The sequence below is a fragment of the Bos indicus genome, chromosome 12 (genome assembly GCF_029378745.1).
Source record: "Bos indicus isolate NIAB-ARS_2022 breed Sahiwal x Tharparkar chromosome 12, NIAB-ARS_B.indTharparkar_mat_pri_1.0, whole genome shotgun sequence".
Lineage (NCBI taxonomy): Eukaryota > Metazoa > Chordata > Mammalia > Artiodactyla > Bovidae > Bos > Bos indicus.
This window is the reverse complement of record NC_091771.1, coordinates 87,120,176-87,137,140: the sequence shown is the minus strand read 5'-3', so window position 1 is coordinate 87,137,140 and position 16,965 is coordinate 87,120,176. Positions and strand designations below refer to the sequence as shown.

The 16,965-nt window shown below is 48.2% G+C and overlaps 1 protein-coding gene and 1 non-coding gene across 4 annotated transcripts in view; both read right to left on the bottom strand.

Moving 5' to 3' along the window:
• Nucleotides 1-16,965, bottom strand: part of MYO16 (myosin XVI) — a 518,782-nt gene that overhangs the window by 52,961 nt on the left and 448,856 nt on the right. For all 3 annotated transcript variants that reach the window (XM_070800476.1, XM_070800475.1, XM_070800474.1), the window contains exon 32: nt 4,609-5,634. In XM_070800476.1, coding sequence (XP_070656577.1) covers nt 4,609-5,634 — 1,026 coding nt within the window. The remainder of the gene's footprint in view (nt 1-4,608; nt 5,635-16,965) is intronic.
• On the bottom strand, nt 7,519-7,590 carry TRNAY-AUA (transfer RNA tyrosine (anticodon AUA)). The gene has a single exon. It is a non-coding gene; the product is annotated as a tRNA-Tyr (tRNA).

Here is a 16,965-nt window from a genome sequence, read left to right as displayed (position 1 = left end):
CATTTTATTTCACTTTCTAGATAAACAACCAGCCATGGAAGGAACCGTTTGGAGCAATGGCGCACCCTCGTGGCCCCAAGAAGCAAATGGTATCCACTCTGCATGTGAACTCCGTCTCATAATTTTTGAAACTAAGCAACTATAAAAAAAATTAGCATAATAATATTAACCATAATATGGCATCAGAAGAAAAACACCTTGTGAATGAATGGGATCAACAGAAAGGACAGACAATTAAACACGTGGTTGTTCTTCATTCTAAGGCCCAGCGGCCCCCAGAACACATTCTGCAGTTGTATGTATCCCTGAGCTGTGAAGTACATGTTTGGAATTTTATGAAGCAGTTTTCTTATCCAAACTGTAAGACTCTTACTTGTTGCACCTTGGGTGAGTAAATAGTGCTTTTTAAAGCCTTACTCTCTATTTTATTTTAATTCCCTGCAGTTCTGGGCCTCACGGTGTAGGTAACTGAGACAGTCGCCTCTAGAGCCAGAATCACTGCATTTAAGTCAGGCTGTGTCTCTCAAAGTGGGAGCAAGTTTAATCTCTATGCCTTAGTTTTCCCATCTGTAGAATGGGGACACCACAGCAGACACTGTTTAGTCTTGTGAGAACTAAACAGGTTATTAAAACCATGCCTGGAGCACAGTAGCCCCTGCAACCACAGCAGCTAAGACACCTCCTGCCAAGCTGTCGCCACGGCCGTCACCTGGACAATCACATTTTGTCCACCTGCATTCTGGACTCAAGAGCTTCTGTGACTTTGTGTTCCTCCAGTTGAATATCCAGGAGTCTATAGGAATACGATAGTTATGAAATCCCATATTTAGGTCTACAGAGTAGCAACAGAGTATAATTAAACACCACAGGACCTTGTTTGCTATCCACGACTCACCATTCCTTACGTGTTAATCAGTGCCAAAAGTAGTCTGGAGCGAATCCTCTGAATGCCTTTTCTCAAGTCCAAAGCAAGGAACTGTCAACACTCGACTATTTGTGGAGAGACATTATTTTATCAACAAAGGTCCGTCTAGTCAAGACTATGGTTTTTCCAGTAGTCATGTACTGATGTGAGAGTTGGACTGTGAAGAAAGCTGAGCGCCAAAGAATTGATACTTTTGAACTGTGGTGTTGGAGAAGACTCTTGAGAGTTCCTTGGACTTCAAGGATATTCAGCCAGTCCATCCTAAAGGAAATCAGTCCTCAATACTCCTTGGAAGGACTGATGTTGAAGCTGAAACTCCAATCATTTGGCCACCTGATGTGAAGACCTGACTCACTGGAAAAGACCCTGATACTTGAAAAGATCGAAGGCAGGAGGAGAAAGGGACGACAGAGGATGAGATGGTTGGATGGCATCACCAGCTCAATGGATCTGAGTTTGAGTAAACCGGGAGTTGGCGATGGACAGGGAGGCCTGGCGTGCTGCAGTCCATGGGATGCAAAGAGTTAGACACGACTGAGCGACTGAACTGGACTGAGGTGGCTCAGATGGTAAAGAATCTACCTACATCTGGGAGGCCTGGGTTTGATACCTGGTTCAGGAAGATTCCCTGGAGAAGGGAATGGCAGCCCTCTCCAGTATTCTTGCCTAGAGAATCCCATGGACAGAGGAGCCTGTCGGGCTACAGTTTATGGGGTCGCAAAGAGTCATATACGACTGAGCGACTAATACATAATCTCTTCAAGGTCGCTCTCCAAAGAATCGAGGGGGAAGTTCTGAAATGCTCCCCAAATTTGCGGTACAATTTCCCCACATCACAACTGTCCAAAAATCGGGCTGTAATTAATTCAGGTGCCTTGAGGCAGAATTAGCTGCCCACTGGATTCTTTGGTAAGAAAGCTCTTTCGGGTGAAGAGAAGAGCATTTTTAAATATAAAGAGGGTAAAGAAAAATATTTGTAATCTTAAAAGAAGTCCCAGGACTTCAGTAAATCATGAATAACAGCCATGAGATTCATTTAGTAGAAAATGGATTCCTGGTTTCTGGATCACAGTGTATAAACCTTAATAATCATATAAGCAGCTCTGGTGATTAGCTCCAGTGTGATGACTTTTTTTTCTTTCCCAGTCTTCTCTTAAGCCCCTCCTGCATGCTGAAAAATGCCACGAGGACGCGTTCTGTGCTGTGGTCCAGGAGTTTCCCGAGTCACGAACTGTGAGGGATCACAGGGTTCTCAGCCGCACAGCTGGACCCCAGTCACCGGGTGCGTGGGGACATTTCCCGAGTCACGAACCATGAGGGATCACAGGGTTCTCAGCCGCACAGCTGGACCCCAGTCACCTGGTGCGTGGGGACAAGCCTCTTCTACTGCAGCTGTTATTACAGCCACTGTGCTGGGGGCAGAAGCTGCCAATGCGGGCATTTGTAAGAAAGTCTTAAGTGGCTCCAGACAACCTTTTCTAAGTGAAGAGTATTTTGTAAAAGCCTACAGGAGGAAAATAGATGCTTTCTAATTTTAGAGTTGCACTAACGATGGTGTCCTTGAGGTTTTGATGGATGTTAGCGGGCACTGGTTAATGTCACCACGGGGAAATATAATTAGCATATCCGGGCACCCTGGCTGGAGACCTCTCTGTGGTCCTCCCTGCAAGTCCTAGATTTCAGTTCAGTTCAGTTCAGTTCAGTCACTCAGTCGTGTCTGACTCTTTGCGACCCCATGAATTGCAGCACGCCAGGCCTCCCTGTCCATCACCAACTCCCGGAGTTCACACAAACTCATGTCCATCGAGTCAGTGATGCCATCCAGCCATCTATCTCATCCTCTGTCGTCCCCTTCTCCTCCTCCCCTCAATCCCTCCCAGCATCAGAGTCTTTTCCAATGAGTCAACTCTTCACATGAGGTGGCCAAAGGATTGGAGTTTCAGCTTTAGCATCAGTCCTTCCAAAGAACACCCAGGACTGATCTCCTTTAGAATGGACTGGTTGGATCTCCTTGTAGTCCAAGGAAGTCTCAAGAGTAGACTTAGGGATTTCCAAAGGATTGCCACCCATCTAGAAAATCATTAACTTCACTTTTCTGAATACATCCGGGAAGAATTCATCCAACTCTCATCTATAGTAAAAGGAGGCTTATGACGCTTTAATAAACTTTTAGTTCCAAAAGCAAAGCAAACATTAATGTGTTCGTGTAATGCTTTTCTTTTAGAGTCTGTTTTGTTCCTTGGAATGAAACATATGACTTGTGAAATTCAAGTCATCCCCTACTTACAAGGACAATTTCTTTTATTAATGACTTATAATTAAGAAGAAATGGCTAAACAATTAGCTTATTAGTCTGAAGAGTAAACAAAGAGCAGGTTATTCATCCATTTGCTAAGTGTTCTTAGCCTTGACGTACTTTTCACTTATTGAGAACATTTCCTAGGTTTTCTAGGGGGTTTTTTGTACCTCATCAGATGATGAAAGCCAATGCAGCTATGTATTTTCCTTAGGAGAAAGAGCAGGTAAGTGGCTACTTTTGGTCCTACTGCCTGACCTTAAGGAAGGTGCTTAGCCTCCTTGCCCTGAAGTCTCCCATCTCTGTAAAGTAAGGATGCCAGTAGCTGTCATCTACATAATGGCATTATGACCGAGGGACCCATTACAGTTTTAAGAGAAGATGCTTTATATTACTGTAGTTCACTTCCCAAATACAGAACGCTAGAAAATATTTTGGCTTCATATAAAAGCCTTCAGATGCTTTTTGGAAGATGACGATGTTCTTTGTGGTTATTAAGAGAATCTGAGCCCAAAGGCAACCTCATCTGAATGAGGTGAGCTACTAACGAGATCAACAAAAAATTCTTAATGAGCTTTTTTTTTTTGATAGCTACATTCTACTTTTATAGGGACACAAAATAAATACTTTTTGATACAGGCCACGGCCTCTGGCTGCCACAGTCTAGCCCTGAGCTCACTGGGACTGGCTTGTCAACAGCTGAGTAGTTGAGACGCTCCGCGAGAAGATGCAGACAGAACAGAATGGAGTGAAAATGGTCCTTGGGACCAGAAGGCAAATCATTTACTGGCAACAACAGCTGAAGAGGCTGGCCAGCTCCTCCGGGGAGGCTGCCTAGAGGCCTGAAGTTCGGGGGTGCAGCTGTAGGAGGCGGGGGATGGGGCCCGGCAGTGGCCTTCCTGGGCTGGGCTTCCTACCCAGTGGTACTGAGTGTCAGGGAGTAACTGAGAAGTAATCACTCCAGAGGCAGGGAATGGAAGTGAGACGGCCAGTAAGGCGAGGGTGTTCGGGTAACCCCAAAAGGACATCTCAATATAACAGCACGCGGCAACTGCCATTTCCAAGTTATATCCGGATATTGTTAGCAAAGGGAAGTCAGTGGCTCAAGCTGAGTTTTGCTCTAATGCCCATCGTTTCACCAGGCTGTGTGAAGCCTGGTTTTAGTGCAATGTGTTTTTAATATCATGAACTTGTGTCTGCAAAATGGGAAAGATGCATTCTTAACTACTTGGCCATACCGGTTGCATATAAGATGATCTTAAAGCCGCTACCTGCTCTGAAGGACCCTGCAGGGACCCCGCGCATTCCTTAACACCGCATTCCTCTGCACAGCACCCCTACCCTCACATCTGGACCTGTCTGAGCGAGCTCAGTGCTCCAGACTCACCCTGGGGTTCGCGGATCCTCCTGCCCACCGCAGACCTCCGGAGCACGCTCCTGCCGGAGTTGAACAGGCTGGCCAGCTCGTCCAGGGGGCTGCCCAGAGCTCTGGAGTTCGGGGGGCTGTAGGGGGCCGGGGAGGGGGCGCCAGTGGTGGTGGCCTTCCTGGGCTCCCCTCGGGCCGTCTTCCCGGGGGAATACGGGGTTTTGGGGAGGGGGCTGCAGGGCGCGCCTGCGGGGGCCGAGGTGGGCTTCGGGGGGACCCTGGGGGGCTCCGCGGGGGCCGCGAAGGGGAAGTGCCCGGGTGGCCGCGGGGCGGCGGGGGGCGCGGGCGGGGGCGTCGGGGGCGGGGAGGCTCCGTGCGGCCCCGCGAGCGCGGGGACGCCCGGGGACGCGGGCCGGTCGCCGTCCCCCTTGGGGGTTTTGGGGTGCTGGGGGGACAGGGGGCTGGAGCCCTCGGGCTGCACGGGGTACTTGAGGTTGGTCTCCAGCACCGGCAGCTTCTTCACCTCCAGGGGCGTCAAGGGCGACTCGTCGGACGCGGGGGAGCAGGTGGCCGGCGTGGGGGGGAACACGAGCAGCGGGGGCCGGTGCGCCAGCAGGTTGGGGAAGGGCGCGGGGATGCCGCACGCGTCCCCGCCGGCGCCGCCGTCCTCGGGGGCCGCGGGGGGCGACGCGCACGCCGAGCCGGCGCCCGCCCCCCGGCCGCCCGCGTCCCCGGGGGGCGCCCAGTACTTCATCTCCTCGTACACCGCCTCGGCCGGCTCGGGGCTGCCGGCGCGGCCCAGCATCTCGATGTAGACGGGCTCGGGCTCGGGCTCCGGGGGCGCGGGGGGCGCGGGGACTCCCGGGAGGCGCTGCGGGCCGCCCGCTCTGCGCCTCGCGCCCCCGGGCCCTGCCGCCCCTGGCCGGGCGCCCGAGATCTCCTCCGAGGAACCGCTGAGCTTGGTGTGGGGGCTTCGCTTGGGCTTCCGAGGGGGGACCTTCTTCATGGTGCTGTAGTCGTCGCTGTGCGGCCGGGGCCGGGTGAGAGCTGGGCCAGGGACAGAGAGGGGGCCGGAGCGTCAGCGCGACCCAGGCCCCAACCCGCGCCGGCCTGCCCCCTCCAGGGGCCCCGTCCTCCCACCCCCCAGGGTCCGGGTCTCCCCACACTCCCCGCGACTGCCCAGGAGAAAACCAGTTTTGGTCTTGGAGCTGGAGGACAAGGAGGAGGTACACTGGCCATAAGGAGACCCGGGATGCCAGGGATGAAGGGCCTGGGATGCGGCGGGGAGGGCACCGCACATCTCCCCTGGAGCCTGCTCACACCTGGGTTCTAAGGGCCTGACACATGAGGACTGAGGACTGGCCTGACCGATCCTCAGGACTTCTAGGAGACTGGGGAGAAGGTGAAAATCAGAGACTTGGTGCCCCCTGGGTGTTTCTTATAGGAAATCCTCGGAAGCTGGGTTGTCGAAATAATCTAGGGCTTCCCTGCTGAGTCAGTGGTAAAGCATCCACCTCAAGTGCAGGAGACACAGGAGACAGGGGTTCAATCCCTGGGCTGGGGAGAACCCCTGGAGAAGGAAATGGCAACCCACTCCAGTATTCTTGCCTAAGAAATTCCATGGACAGAAGAGCCTGGTGGGCTACAGTCCATGAGGCCGCAAGAAGTCAGATATGATCGAAGCAACTGAGCAGGCACCCAGGTGAAATGAACACAACCCACCAATGAAAACAACTGCATCATGGAGAGATTATCTTTCTAAAAAGAACTTTGTGAAAATGATGCCAAGAGTGAGTTTTACAATTAACTAACATATTTGCACTGGAAGAAGCACAAGCTGGAATCAAGATTGCCAGGAGAAATATCAATAACCTCAGATATGCAGATGACACCACCCTTATGGCAGAAAGTGAAGAGGAACTAAAAAGCCTCTTGATAAAGGTGAAAGAGGAGAGTGAAAAAGTTGGCTTAAAGCTCAACATTCGGAAAACGAAGATCATGGCATCTGGTCCCATCACTTCATGGGAAGTAGATGCGGAAACAGTGGAAACAGTGTCAGACTTTATTTTTTTGGGCTCCAAAATCACTGCAGATGGTGACTGCAGCCATGAAATTAAAAGACGCTTACTCCTTGGAAAGAAAGTTATGACCAACCTAGATAGCATATTGAAAAGCAGAGACATTACTTTGCCAACAAAGGTCCGTCTAGTCAAGGCTATGGTTTTTCCAGTGGTCATGTATGGATGTGAGAGTTGGACTATGAAGAAGGCTGAGCGCCGAAGAATTTATGCTTTTGAACTGTGGTGTTGGAGAAGACTCTTGAGAGTCCCTTGGACTGCAAGAAGATCCAACCGGTCCATTCTGAAGGAGATCAGCCCTGGGATTTCTTTGGAGGGAATGATGCTAAAGCTGAAACTCCAATACTTTGGCCGCCTCATGCGAAGAGTTGACTCATTGGAAAAGATTCTGATGCTGGGAGGGATTGGGGGCAGGAGGAGAAGGGGACGACAGAGGATGAGATGGCTGGATGGCATCACTGACTCGATGGACGTGAGTCTGAGTGAACTCCGGGAGTTGGTGATGGACAGGGAGGCCTGGCGTGCTGCGATTCATGGGGTCGCAAAGAGTCAGACACGACTGAGCGACTGAACTGAACTGAACATACTTAAATCCTAACAAACAGTAGGGAAATCAAGAGTGTTATATTTCACTAAGAACTTAAGCGGGAACTGAAGTTGGAAAGAAGGACTGTATTTAGAAAAACAAAGGAGCATACTGTTGTGTATTAGTTGCTCAGTCCCGTCCGACTCTTTGCAGCCCCACCTGGACGTGCAACAGCTACATGGACTGTAGCCTGCCAGGCTCCTCCGTCCATGGAATTCTCCAGGCAAGAATACTGGAGTGAGTTGCCATTTCCGTCTCCAGAGGATCTTCCCGAACCAGGGATCGAACCTGGGTCTCCTGCATTATAGACAGATGCTTTACCATCTGAGCTACTAGGGAAGCCCAAGAGCATACTATTAGAACTAATTTTGAAAGAGGCAGAAAAACTATTTAAATATGACTCAAAACTTTTATTAAAGTTAAAAATTCTAAAAGTCCTTTTCCTAATATTTTTACTATAAATCATAGTAGATTTTATTGAATACAATTTCTCTGGAAACTGAGACGCTAATTTTAGAAAATTACATACAGTTTTGCTGAAATATCAAAACTTCTCAAAAATCGTGAACTGTTTTACCAATTTGGTATTGTGCTAATCTGTAGGAAGTCTTGATCTAAATAAGCACATCTAATTTTGCTGAGTTCCTGAGTTATTTAAGGCAGGCAGCCAGGCTTTTCTGTCATTATGACTGCACATATGAGAGTCTCCACCTCACTTTGGGGGCAACAACTCCACTTTTAGGGTTAAAATGAAAGGCTCTGGAGTCAGACAGACTTGCATTCAAACTCCAGCAGGACCAGCATTCCACGCTGTTATTCATTTAGCTGTGTGTTTAACCAATACTTCTTAAGACACATCAGTGAATACACAGAAAATGTTCCCTGCCTCCTCTGCCCTCTTAGCTGAGTCAGAGAACTAAAAAAAAAAGTTATTTCTAATTCTATAGCAATTAGAACATGATATATATTATGAGGTGGGCAAATACAGGCCATAAGAGGGGGTCACAGAATTGGGTGTGTGTGCACACTTGTGGTTGTGGCATTCATGCAAATTATAATTTTAGAAGACCTCTTGGTCACATCCCTCTAAGCTTCAGAATGTGAAAGTCACTCGGTCGTGTCTGACTCTTTGCCACCCCATGGATATACAGTCCATGGAATTCTCCAGGTCAGAATACTGGAGTGGGTAGCCTTTCCCTTCTCCAGGGGATCTTCCCAACCCAGGGATTGAACCAAAGTCTCCCACATTGTAGGTGGATACTTCACCAGCAGAGCCACCAGGGAAGCCCAAGAATACTGGAGTGGGTAGCCTATCCCTTACTCCAGAGGATCTTCCCGACACAGGAATGAAACCGGGTTCTCCTGCATTGCAGGCCGATTCTTTACAACTGAGCTATCAGGGAAGCTTCAGTATAGTCATGCATAAAATGGTGATATCAGTAATTATCTCAGAGAAATAAAATGGTGTACGCAAAGGGCTTAGTTCAGACGCTGGCACTTTGTAAACATGAAACAAATGGGAGACATCCAGACGAGAATTGAAAAGAACAAAGTTAATTTTCTAACTCAATGGACATCTTTGGAGGCCAGTATTATACAGGGTTCACCAAAGCAGCCAACTTTTAAGAGCAGAAAATACCCCCAAATGCACAATTCTGTAATTAATGCGCATTATCCCGAAGGCTTTCAATGCGCTAAAGCACAGCAACTCATAAGCTTCTCCCAGAAAGTTAATGAACCAAACAAAATTTTAACATTAGTATTATAGAGTTGTTCTGAAGATCTGAATAATTTAAAGGTTGTGTGGCAGACTGTATTTTCCAAAATTGCCTTCAACAATATTCTTAGTCCCTGCTGCTCTTCCAGAGCCTGGAAGCTAGAAGGACCTCTGTGCTGGCCCCATGAATAAAACATGGCGAAAGGAATGCCGCGGCTCCGCTGAGGCTTGCCGGGGCGGTGTGGCCCTGCTGGCTCCTCCTCTCTTGGGACACGTGTCTTGGTGGCCCTGATCTCTGCGGGAGAAGTCTGCGGATGCTGAAGCAGCCCTGCTGTGGGGAGGCCAGACAGAGGAGAAAGATGACAGAGCACCGTCTGCCCCAGGCCCCAGCTGTCTGCATTTCCCCAGCCCAGACTCCAGAGACCCAAAGAGCTGAGCCTGTGGGCTGTCCCGGCCCTGCTGCTGTCTAAGTACAGCTGGGAGACAGCTTGCAGGACAGGGCCTTAGCTGATGCCAGCCAACTGCTAGAGTGGAGAGAGAGACAGACCGACAGACAGACAGAGAGAGAGAAAGAGACAGACAGACAGACAGACAGAGACAGAGAGAAAGAGACAGACAGACAGACAGACAGAGACAGAGAGAAAGAGAGAGACAGACAGAGAGAAACAGAGAGCAAGACAGAGAGAGACAAATAGAGAGACAGACAGACAGAGAGAGACAGAGACAGACCGACAGACAGAGAGAGACAGAGAGAAAGAGACAGACAGACAGAGAGAAGGAGAGAGAGAGACAGACAGGGAGAGACAGAGAGCAAGACAGAGAGACAGACAAATAGAGAGACAGACAGAGAGAGAGAGAGAGACAGAGACAGACCGACAGACAGGTGGACAGAGACAGAGAGAGAGACAAAGAGACAGACAGAGAGACAGAGAGAGAGAGAGACAGAGAAGAAACAGAGACAGACAGACAGACAGAGACAGGGAGAGACAGAAAGAAAGAGAGAGACAGACAGAGAAAAAGAATGACAGACAGAGAGACAGACAGACAGACACACACACACACACACACACAGAGGGAGGGAGGAGACTGCTAGTCTTCGCCATTTTAAGGCACTGAAGTTTGGAGAGGTTTGTTACATAGCAGCAGACAGCTACTGCAGATACTGGAACCTGGAATGCAGTGCTACTATTCACAAGAAACGCAGACTTTAAAAGCCTGGCAGGAGCCTTGGGAAACTGGAGAAATCTTGACGGTACTGTTAGCAGAAGTGTGACCTTCAAGAAAGCTCCCGGTGAGATTTAAAGGAAAGTGAGAAAGATGCTGGAAGCGGAAGGAACATGGCCGGTTTTGCACCTTTGTGGAAAGCTTAGCAGCCCTGTCACCCGGAGCAACGCCGACACCAGCCAACACGAGTGAGGAGCCGGATGGTCTACGACAGGTCTCGTCAGTGTGTAGGAGTGGACTCCTGGGTCCCTCCACTTCCCCGTGGGAAACATGGGAATAAAGCGGTGAGCTAAAGAAAGACCAACTATTAACTGTAAAGGAGCCTGGGATTTCTGAGTTTGAAAATAAGATTGTTTCTCACTGGGCCATCCAGATAGCAGATAACTCTGAAGTTAAGAAATGCCTGGTAAGCCCAGATTAAATCCGGGGTTATTTTCAAGAAAATATGATCTGAAGGTGAAGCCAAGGTCGTAACTATGAACCACTTTATTAAGACCCAAGAAAAGACTCTAGGTGGTGTTTCATGGATCCTTTCAAAGAAACAAAACCACAAGACACTCTAAGAATATTAGAACTGTATATATAAGATATATAACCATACAATATAAGAACCACAGTCTAAGAATATTAAGGGTATTGCCCTACAGAAATCTTCCAGAAAAAAAAAAAAAAAAAGGTAGAGAGGAGGTTATCTTAAAGAGATTTGTAAATGTGGCTTTGACTAAAGGAGTGGAATTTGATTCACAGGAAACTCAACAAAGTTTTTAAGGGAATCGTATCAGCATGCAATGAGAAAGGAAGAGTCAGTACAAGATAAAGAGGTTCTGGTGCCTCAGAGTTCTGTGAGCAGGAATCAGGCTGAGAAAACGACCACCCCCCCAAACAGGACTAGCCTGTTGTGGACTAGGAAATAATATCCTAAGGTAAGCCAAGATTCCAGAGCATGGATCAAATGGCCATGGAAAATACTTTCTAGGCACCAGGACTAAATCCTAACCAAGCCACAAGCAACATGCTAGTTGTGAGGAGAACAGGTAACCTGCCTTCAATAGTTTAGGACAGTCCTAGAGGAGCTGCCTACCTAAGGAGCCTGGTCTGAGCAGCTGGGATACGTGGACCGGATTTACACGGTGGGATCTGGAACTGGGACTTGAGCTTGGTAGTGGGGTGAGGCTTTGCGGAGTTCAGGGGAGGGGTGAGTGCATCTTTGAAGCTGCAGCTCCAATACTTTGGCCACCTGATGTGAAGAGCTGACTCATTGGAAAAGACCCTGATGCTGGGAAAGATTGAAGGCAGGAGGAGAAGGGGACGACAGAGGATGAGATGGTTGGATGGCATCACTGACTCAATGGACATGAGTTTGGGTGAACTCCGGGAGTTGGTGATGGACAGGGAGGCCTGGTGTGTTGCGGTTCATGGGGTCGCAAAGAGTTGGACACGACTGAGCGACTGAACTGAACTGAATGCATCTTCCCTGGAGAAGGAAATGGCAACCCACTCCAATATGCTTGCCTGGAGAATACCACGGATAGAGTTGCCGGGCGGGCTACCGTCCATGGGATTGCAGAGTCGGCCACGACTGAGTGACTGAGCATGCACCCAGACATGAGTGCATCTTCCATGTGGGAGCGATGTGAGCTGTTTTGTCCACAGTCAGAGGCAGTCTGAACTTCCCAAAACTTGGCCACAGTCGAGTTCCCAGTCCCAGCAGGAGGTAGAATCTGTTTGGCGCATGTGTGTGCTCAGTCGTGTCCAACTCTTGTGACCCCGTGGACTGTGGCCCACCAAGTACTCTGCCCATAGGATTCTCCAGGCGAGAATACTGGGGTGGGTCGCCATTTCCTCTTCCAGGGGGTCTTCCCGGCCCAGGGGTCGACCCGTGTCTCCTGCAAGTCTGCTATAGTGCAGGTGGATTCCTTATACCTTGGAGCCACCGGGGAAGCCCCAGAATCTACCTCATCTTTCCTACACCCGGGTGTGCTTTGGGACTGCCTGGCGGATGGACGTGGTGGGAGTGCTGCTGTGTAACTTCTAAGGCAGGCTCGTCAAAGGGAATGTACTGACCACCGGGCGTTCTCTTTCCTGGGTCATGTGCCTTGGACACGCTGACTCTGTGTGAGAAGCCCAGCCACCCCGCACCTGTCATGCTGCACAAACCAGGTGGAGAGACCCCCTAGACACAGAGACGGCCAAGCAGTCCCAGTCCTTAGACATTCAGGGGCCCCCGGAGGTGCAAGTCACCGGCTTCCAGGTGACTGCAGTTCCCACCTGTGGCTTCATGGAGGACCCTGAGTGACAGCCCTTCATGCAGATGAGCTCAGACCCTGAGACAGTAATAAAATGATCAGGCTCAGATGCTGATGCCAAGAGCTGCCCAAGAAAACCTGTCCTGTGCTGCTGTTTCACCATCCGGTGGTCACCATGTGCGGGGGGAACGTCAGCTCGCTGGGTTTAGAAACTCAGCTTCTGGGAAAAGCTCTCCGCTGGGAGCTTCTCAGCAAAGAAAAAGTGAAGTCACTGCCTGTTCTTCCCTTCCTGGTCTCTCTTTGCAAAGAACAATCCTAGACTTCTAAAAATCGTACTTTCAAATAGTTGGCTCTTGCTTGTTAATAGTTTGCAAACACATGTTAAAATTTACTGGCTCACAAGATTGTTTCCAGCTTTTCAGGCACAAAGATAGTGAGGAAAAAAAAAAAAAAAAAAGCCCTGGCCAGACGACCATGTTTACTGGATGAAAACCTCTAGGAAAGGCACATGTTACGAAGAACAGGACTGGGCAGAAAGGAATCTACTTCAGGGGGACCTAACTACTGGCGTCTCTACAATTTTTGACCTTCACTCTCCGGTTGCATCTCTTTGCACTCTACAGCCTTCTGAGTTCTTCAGCAGCTTTATTTCATAAAAGAAAAGATCCTGAAGTTGATTTGTGGTCTTGTTCTTATGAATGGTGTTCACCCAACATTTCAAGCAGTGATCAAATTTCCTTCCTATCTTTTGCAGAAGACAGATAATGGTGTGATACAGTTCTAGGTGCAGAAAACTCAGTATTCCCCTTGTGGTAAAACCATGAATTTGAAATTAGTGCTAATTTACTCTAGCGCCACCACTAAAAGCCTTTGGGTACTTCGGGTAAATTAGCATAGATGCTCTGGGTTAAGGGCTTCCCTCGTGGCTCAGATGGTAAAGAATCTGCCTGCAATGCAGGAGACCTGGATTCGATCCTTGGGTCGGGACGATCCCCTGGAGGAGGGCATGCCAACCCACTCCAGTATTCTGGCCTGGAGAATTCCATGGACAATCCTGGAGAGCTACAGTCCATGGGGTTGCAAAGAGTTGGACACGACTGAGTGACTCACACTTTCACTTTCTCTGAGTTAAAGTCCCCTCCTGTTTCATCACATAAAGAATCTGCCTGCGATGCAGGAGACACAGAAGTTGTAGGTTCAATCCCTAGGTTGGGAATATCCCCTGGAAGAAGGCATGGCAACCCACTCCAGTAGTCTTGCCTGGAGAACCCCATGGACAGAGGAGCCTGACGGGATACAGTCCAAATGGTCACAAAAAGTCGGATATGACTGAACGACTAGAGACACAGGCATGCCTGTCAAAACAACACTACAATCACCAGCATCTTTACTTTGAAGAGTTGTATATGTTCAACTGAACAAAAGTGTTTAGAAGGTTCATGAAAATTTTTTAAATGTACAAAAATAAAAAATTTTTTTGTTCTCTTCAAACAAATAAAAAGTTAAAAAAAATCAGTGCTGTCTATAATGCCATATACAATGACAAGGAGGAAGCTGGAGATTGTTCTACTGAGCGCTGCTGCTGCTGCTGCTGCTGCTGCTACGTCGCTTCAGTCGTGTCCGACTCTGTGCGACCCATAGAAGGCAAGCCACCAGGCTCCCCCGTCCCTGGGATTCTCCAGGCAAGGACACTGGAGTGGGTTTCCATTTCCTTCTCCAATGCATGAAAGTGAAAAGTGAAAGTGAAGTCGCTCGGTCGTGTCCAACTCTTCTCGACCCCGTGGACTGCAGCCTACCAGGCTCCTCCGTCCATGGGATTTTCCAGGCAAGAATACTGGAGTGGGTGCCATTGCCTTCTCCCCTACCGAGTGAAGTCAGTCAGACAGAGAAAGACAAATAGCATATGGTAACAGTTATATATGGAATCTGAAAAAAAGGGGTACCTATAACATGAGCTTACCTATAACATGGGAGTAGATTTACAGAATTACAGGAGACAACAAACTTATGATTACCAAGGAGGTAAGGCGGGATAAGTTGGGAGACGAACTGACACACACACCACTGTATATCAAGAGATAACTAATACAGGTCTGCTGTATAGCATTGGGAACTCTACTCAATGCTCTGTAATGACCTACCTTGGGAAAACAAGCTAAAAAAGAGTGGCTGTGTGGACACGTATAATTGATTCACTTGGCTGTACACCTGGAACTAAGACAGCACTGTAAATCTACTAGACTCCAGTTTAAAGAAAACATCAGTGCTGTCGGATCGACTTTTGTGATGATAAGAAATTTCCCACCAGCTGCTCCGGAGTCCTTGGCACTGATGACTGAGAAACTGAACTTTTAGACTTTGCTCACTTTTAATTATTTTGAACTGAAATAGCCACTAGTGGGGAGTGGGCACTTTCTGGACACCTTTGGCTCCTGCGATGATGGCGTAAAGAGGACCAGCGCCACTGCTGACGGACGGCGTGCTAGACGCTGTGGGTCGGAGCAAGTGAGCCCGAGTCCTAGAGCGACAGATGCCGGCCAGCACACCTGCTCTACCCCATCAGTCAGGTTACTCTTCCTATCTGTAAAGACCCACTTAAAACACACTGCCGAACGCAGGGATTCACCTGGAGCCTCAGGAGACATGTGATGGCTGTTAAGCCCTCAGGATTAAGGAAGAAGCACTAATGTGGATCGTGAAGAAGCAGCAGATTTATGGACTGGCCCTGCCTCTACGATGTGAGTTCCCCCCGGGGTGGGCCACACTGGGGAGACACCAAAAGCATCTCAGAACCACCTGTGAGCTGAGATTATATTTTAAGAACCTATAATTTATATAAAAGTCTTGCAAATTAATGATATCACAGCATGTTTTTTAAACAGGCAGCATTTAGCAGCTTTCTGATTCTCCATGTAGAAGGAATCTCAAGAGTTTTACACCTGGGGTCTTTCTTGCTTCCTCTTCATTAATCTTTTTTTTTTTTTTTCCTGTCATTTGCTTTTATGTATATTTTTATCCCCTGTGGTTCTTGACTAACATTTTTAAATTGACATTTGCTTTCTGCTACACATAGGAAAGACTCTCAACTGCAGCCTCAATATTTTGTCTCCTTTCCCTACTGTGTGACGAGTTGGCACCTGACTTCTCCAAATTTTCAATTCCAGGGCAGGTAGACTTCTCATGTACACACAGACAGAAAGCATGTTTAGGCTTTACAGGCTATTTCAAGGCCTGTTTATACAAATTAATAGAGTTCATGGATGGTGTTCAAATTTGGTTGGGGCTCCATCTTATATACAAGATTGCAAATTTTCCATCTTGTTCAGTACTTTTTTAAATTTATGATGCTGTCTTGAGTCTATATTTTACATTTTCCCATCTCATTGGGCTGTGCTGTGCTAAGTTGCTTCAGTTATATATGACTCTTTGTGACCCAATGGACCATAACCTACCAGGCTCCTCTGTCCATGGGATTCTCCAGACAAGAGTACTGGAGTGGGTTGTCATGCCCTCCTCCAGAGGATCTTCCCGATCCAGGGATCGAACCTGCATCTCTTATGTTTCCTGCATTGGCAGGCCAGTTCTTTGCCCCTGGGAAGCTCCTCCCATCTCATTAGGCTTAGCCTTTTAGATGCTATTCTTCCTTTCCTAACATATCCCCCCGGCCCCAGTTTTGTTTCAACCACAGTGATCTGCTCTATAATGCACTGTAGAAATCTACAAGTAATACTGGGGAAGTGGGCCTGATCTACCTTCTCAGGGAGCATATTTACAACTTGCGGAGACTATAAGACCCTTCTAGTTTGTCTTGTACACTGAGAAGAAGAGGAGAAGGGCTTGCTCCTTTGGAAGGCCTTCTCTTTCTATTTATTTTCACATCTAAATCCACCTGAAGGCTCTCCTCCAGACGGTTTCTCTCATGTTTTTGCTATGTCCCATATTATCATGATGCTGAAAACACACATTTGTCCTCTTCTCCCAAAGTAATGAATTTCTCCTTCATCTCCATCTAAGCATTACTGTAACGTGACTCATACATGACAACAGCAATTAAAAAAAAATTCTCCTGAAGATCTATTCTTTCTAAAGTAACGGATGAAGAGCGTCTTTGAAGATTACTAGGGTCAAGTCCTTGCTGTGAAAGATCTCACAGACCAGATTTCTGGTCCATGGGCTGCCCATCTCCTTGGTGTCAAAGATGAACTTATGGCTTTGCTGAGCTTTTGCATTTTTGGCTCATTTATTTACCAAAGAATTTGTGTTCCCTCCTCTGTTCATGTAATATTTTCCAATGAAACCTATGCAGCCATCTCATCTAGAATCTCACCTGGCATCACCACCTCTTTCTCTATTTCCCTATGCAGCCGTGGTCTTCTAAAATACTCTGTGTATTTATCTGTCTCTTGTGTTTTCCATCTGTCTCCCCCACTAGAGTGCAGGCCCCAGGAGGGAAGGTATCTTGGTTTGCTTCATATATTGTGCATCCTCCTGGGCCTAGAATGGGGCCTCACTTTCCAAGGGTGATAG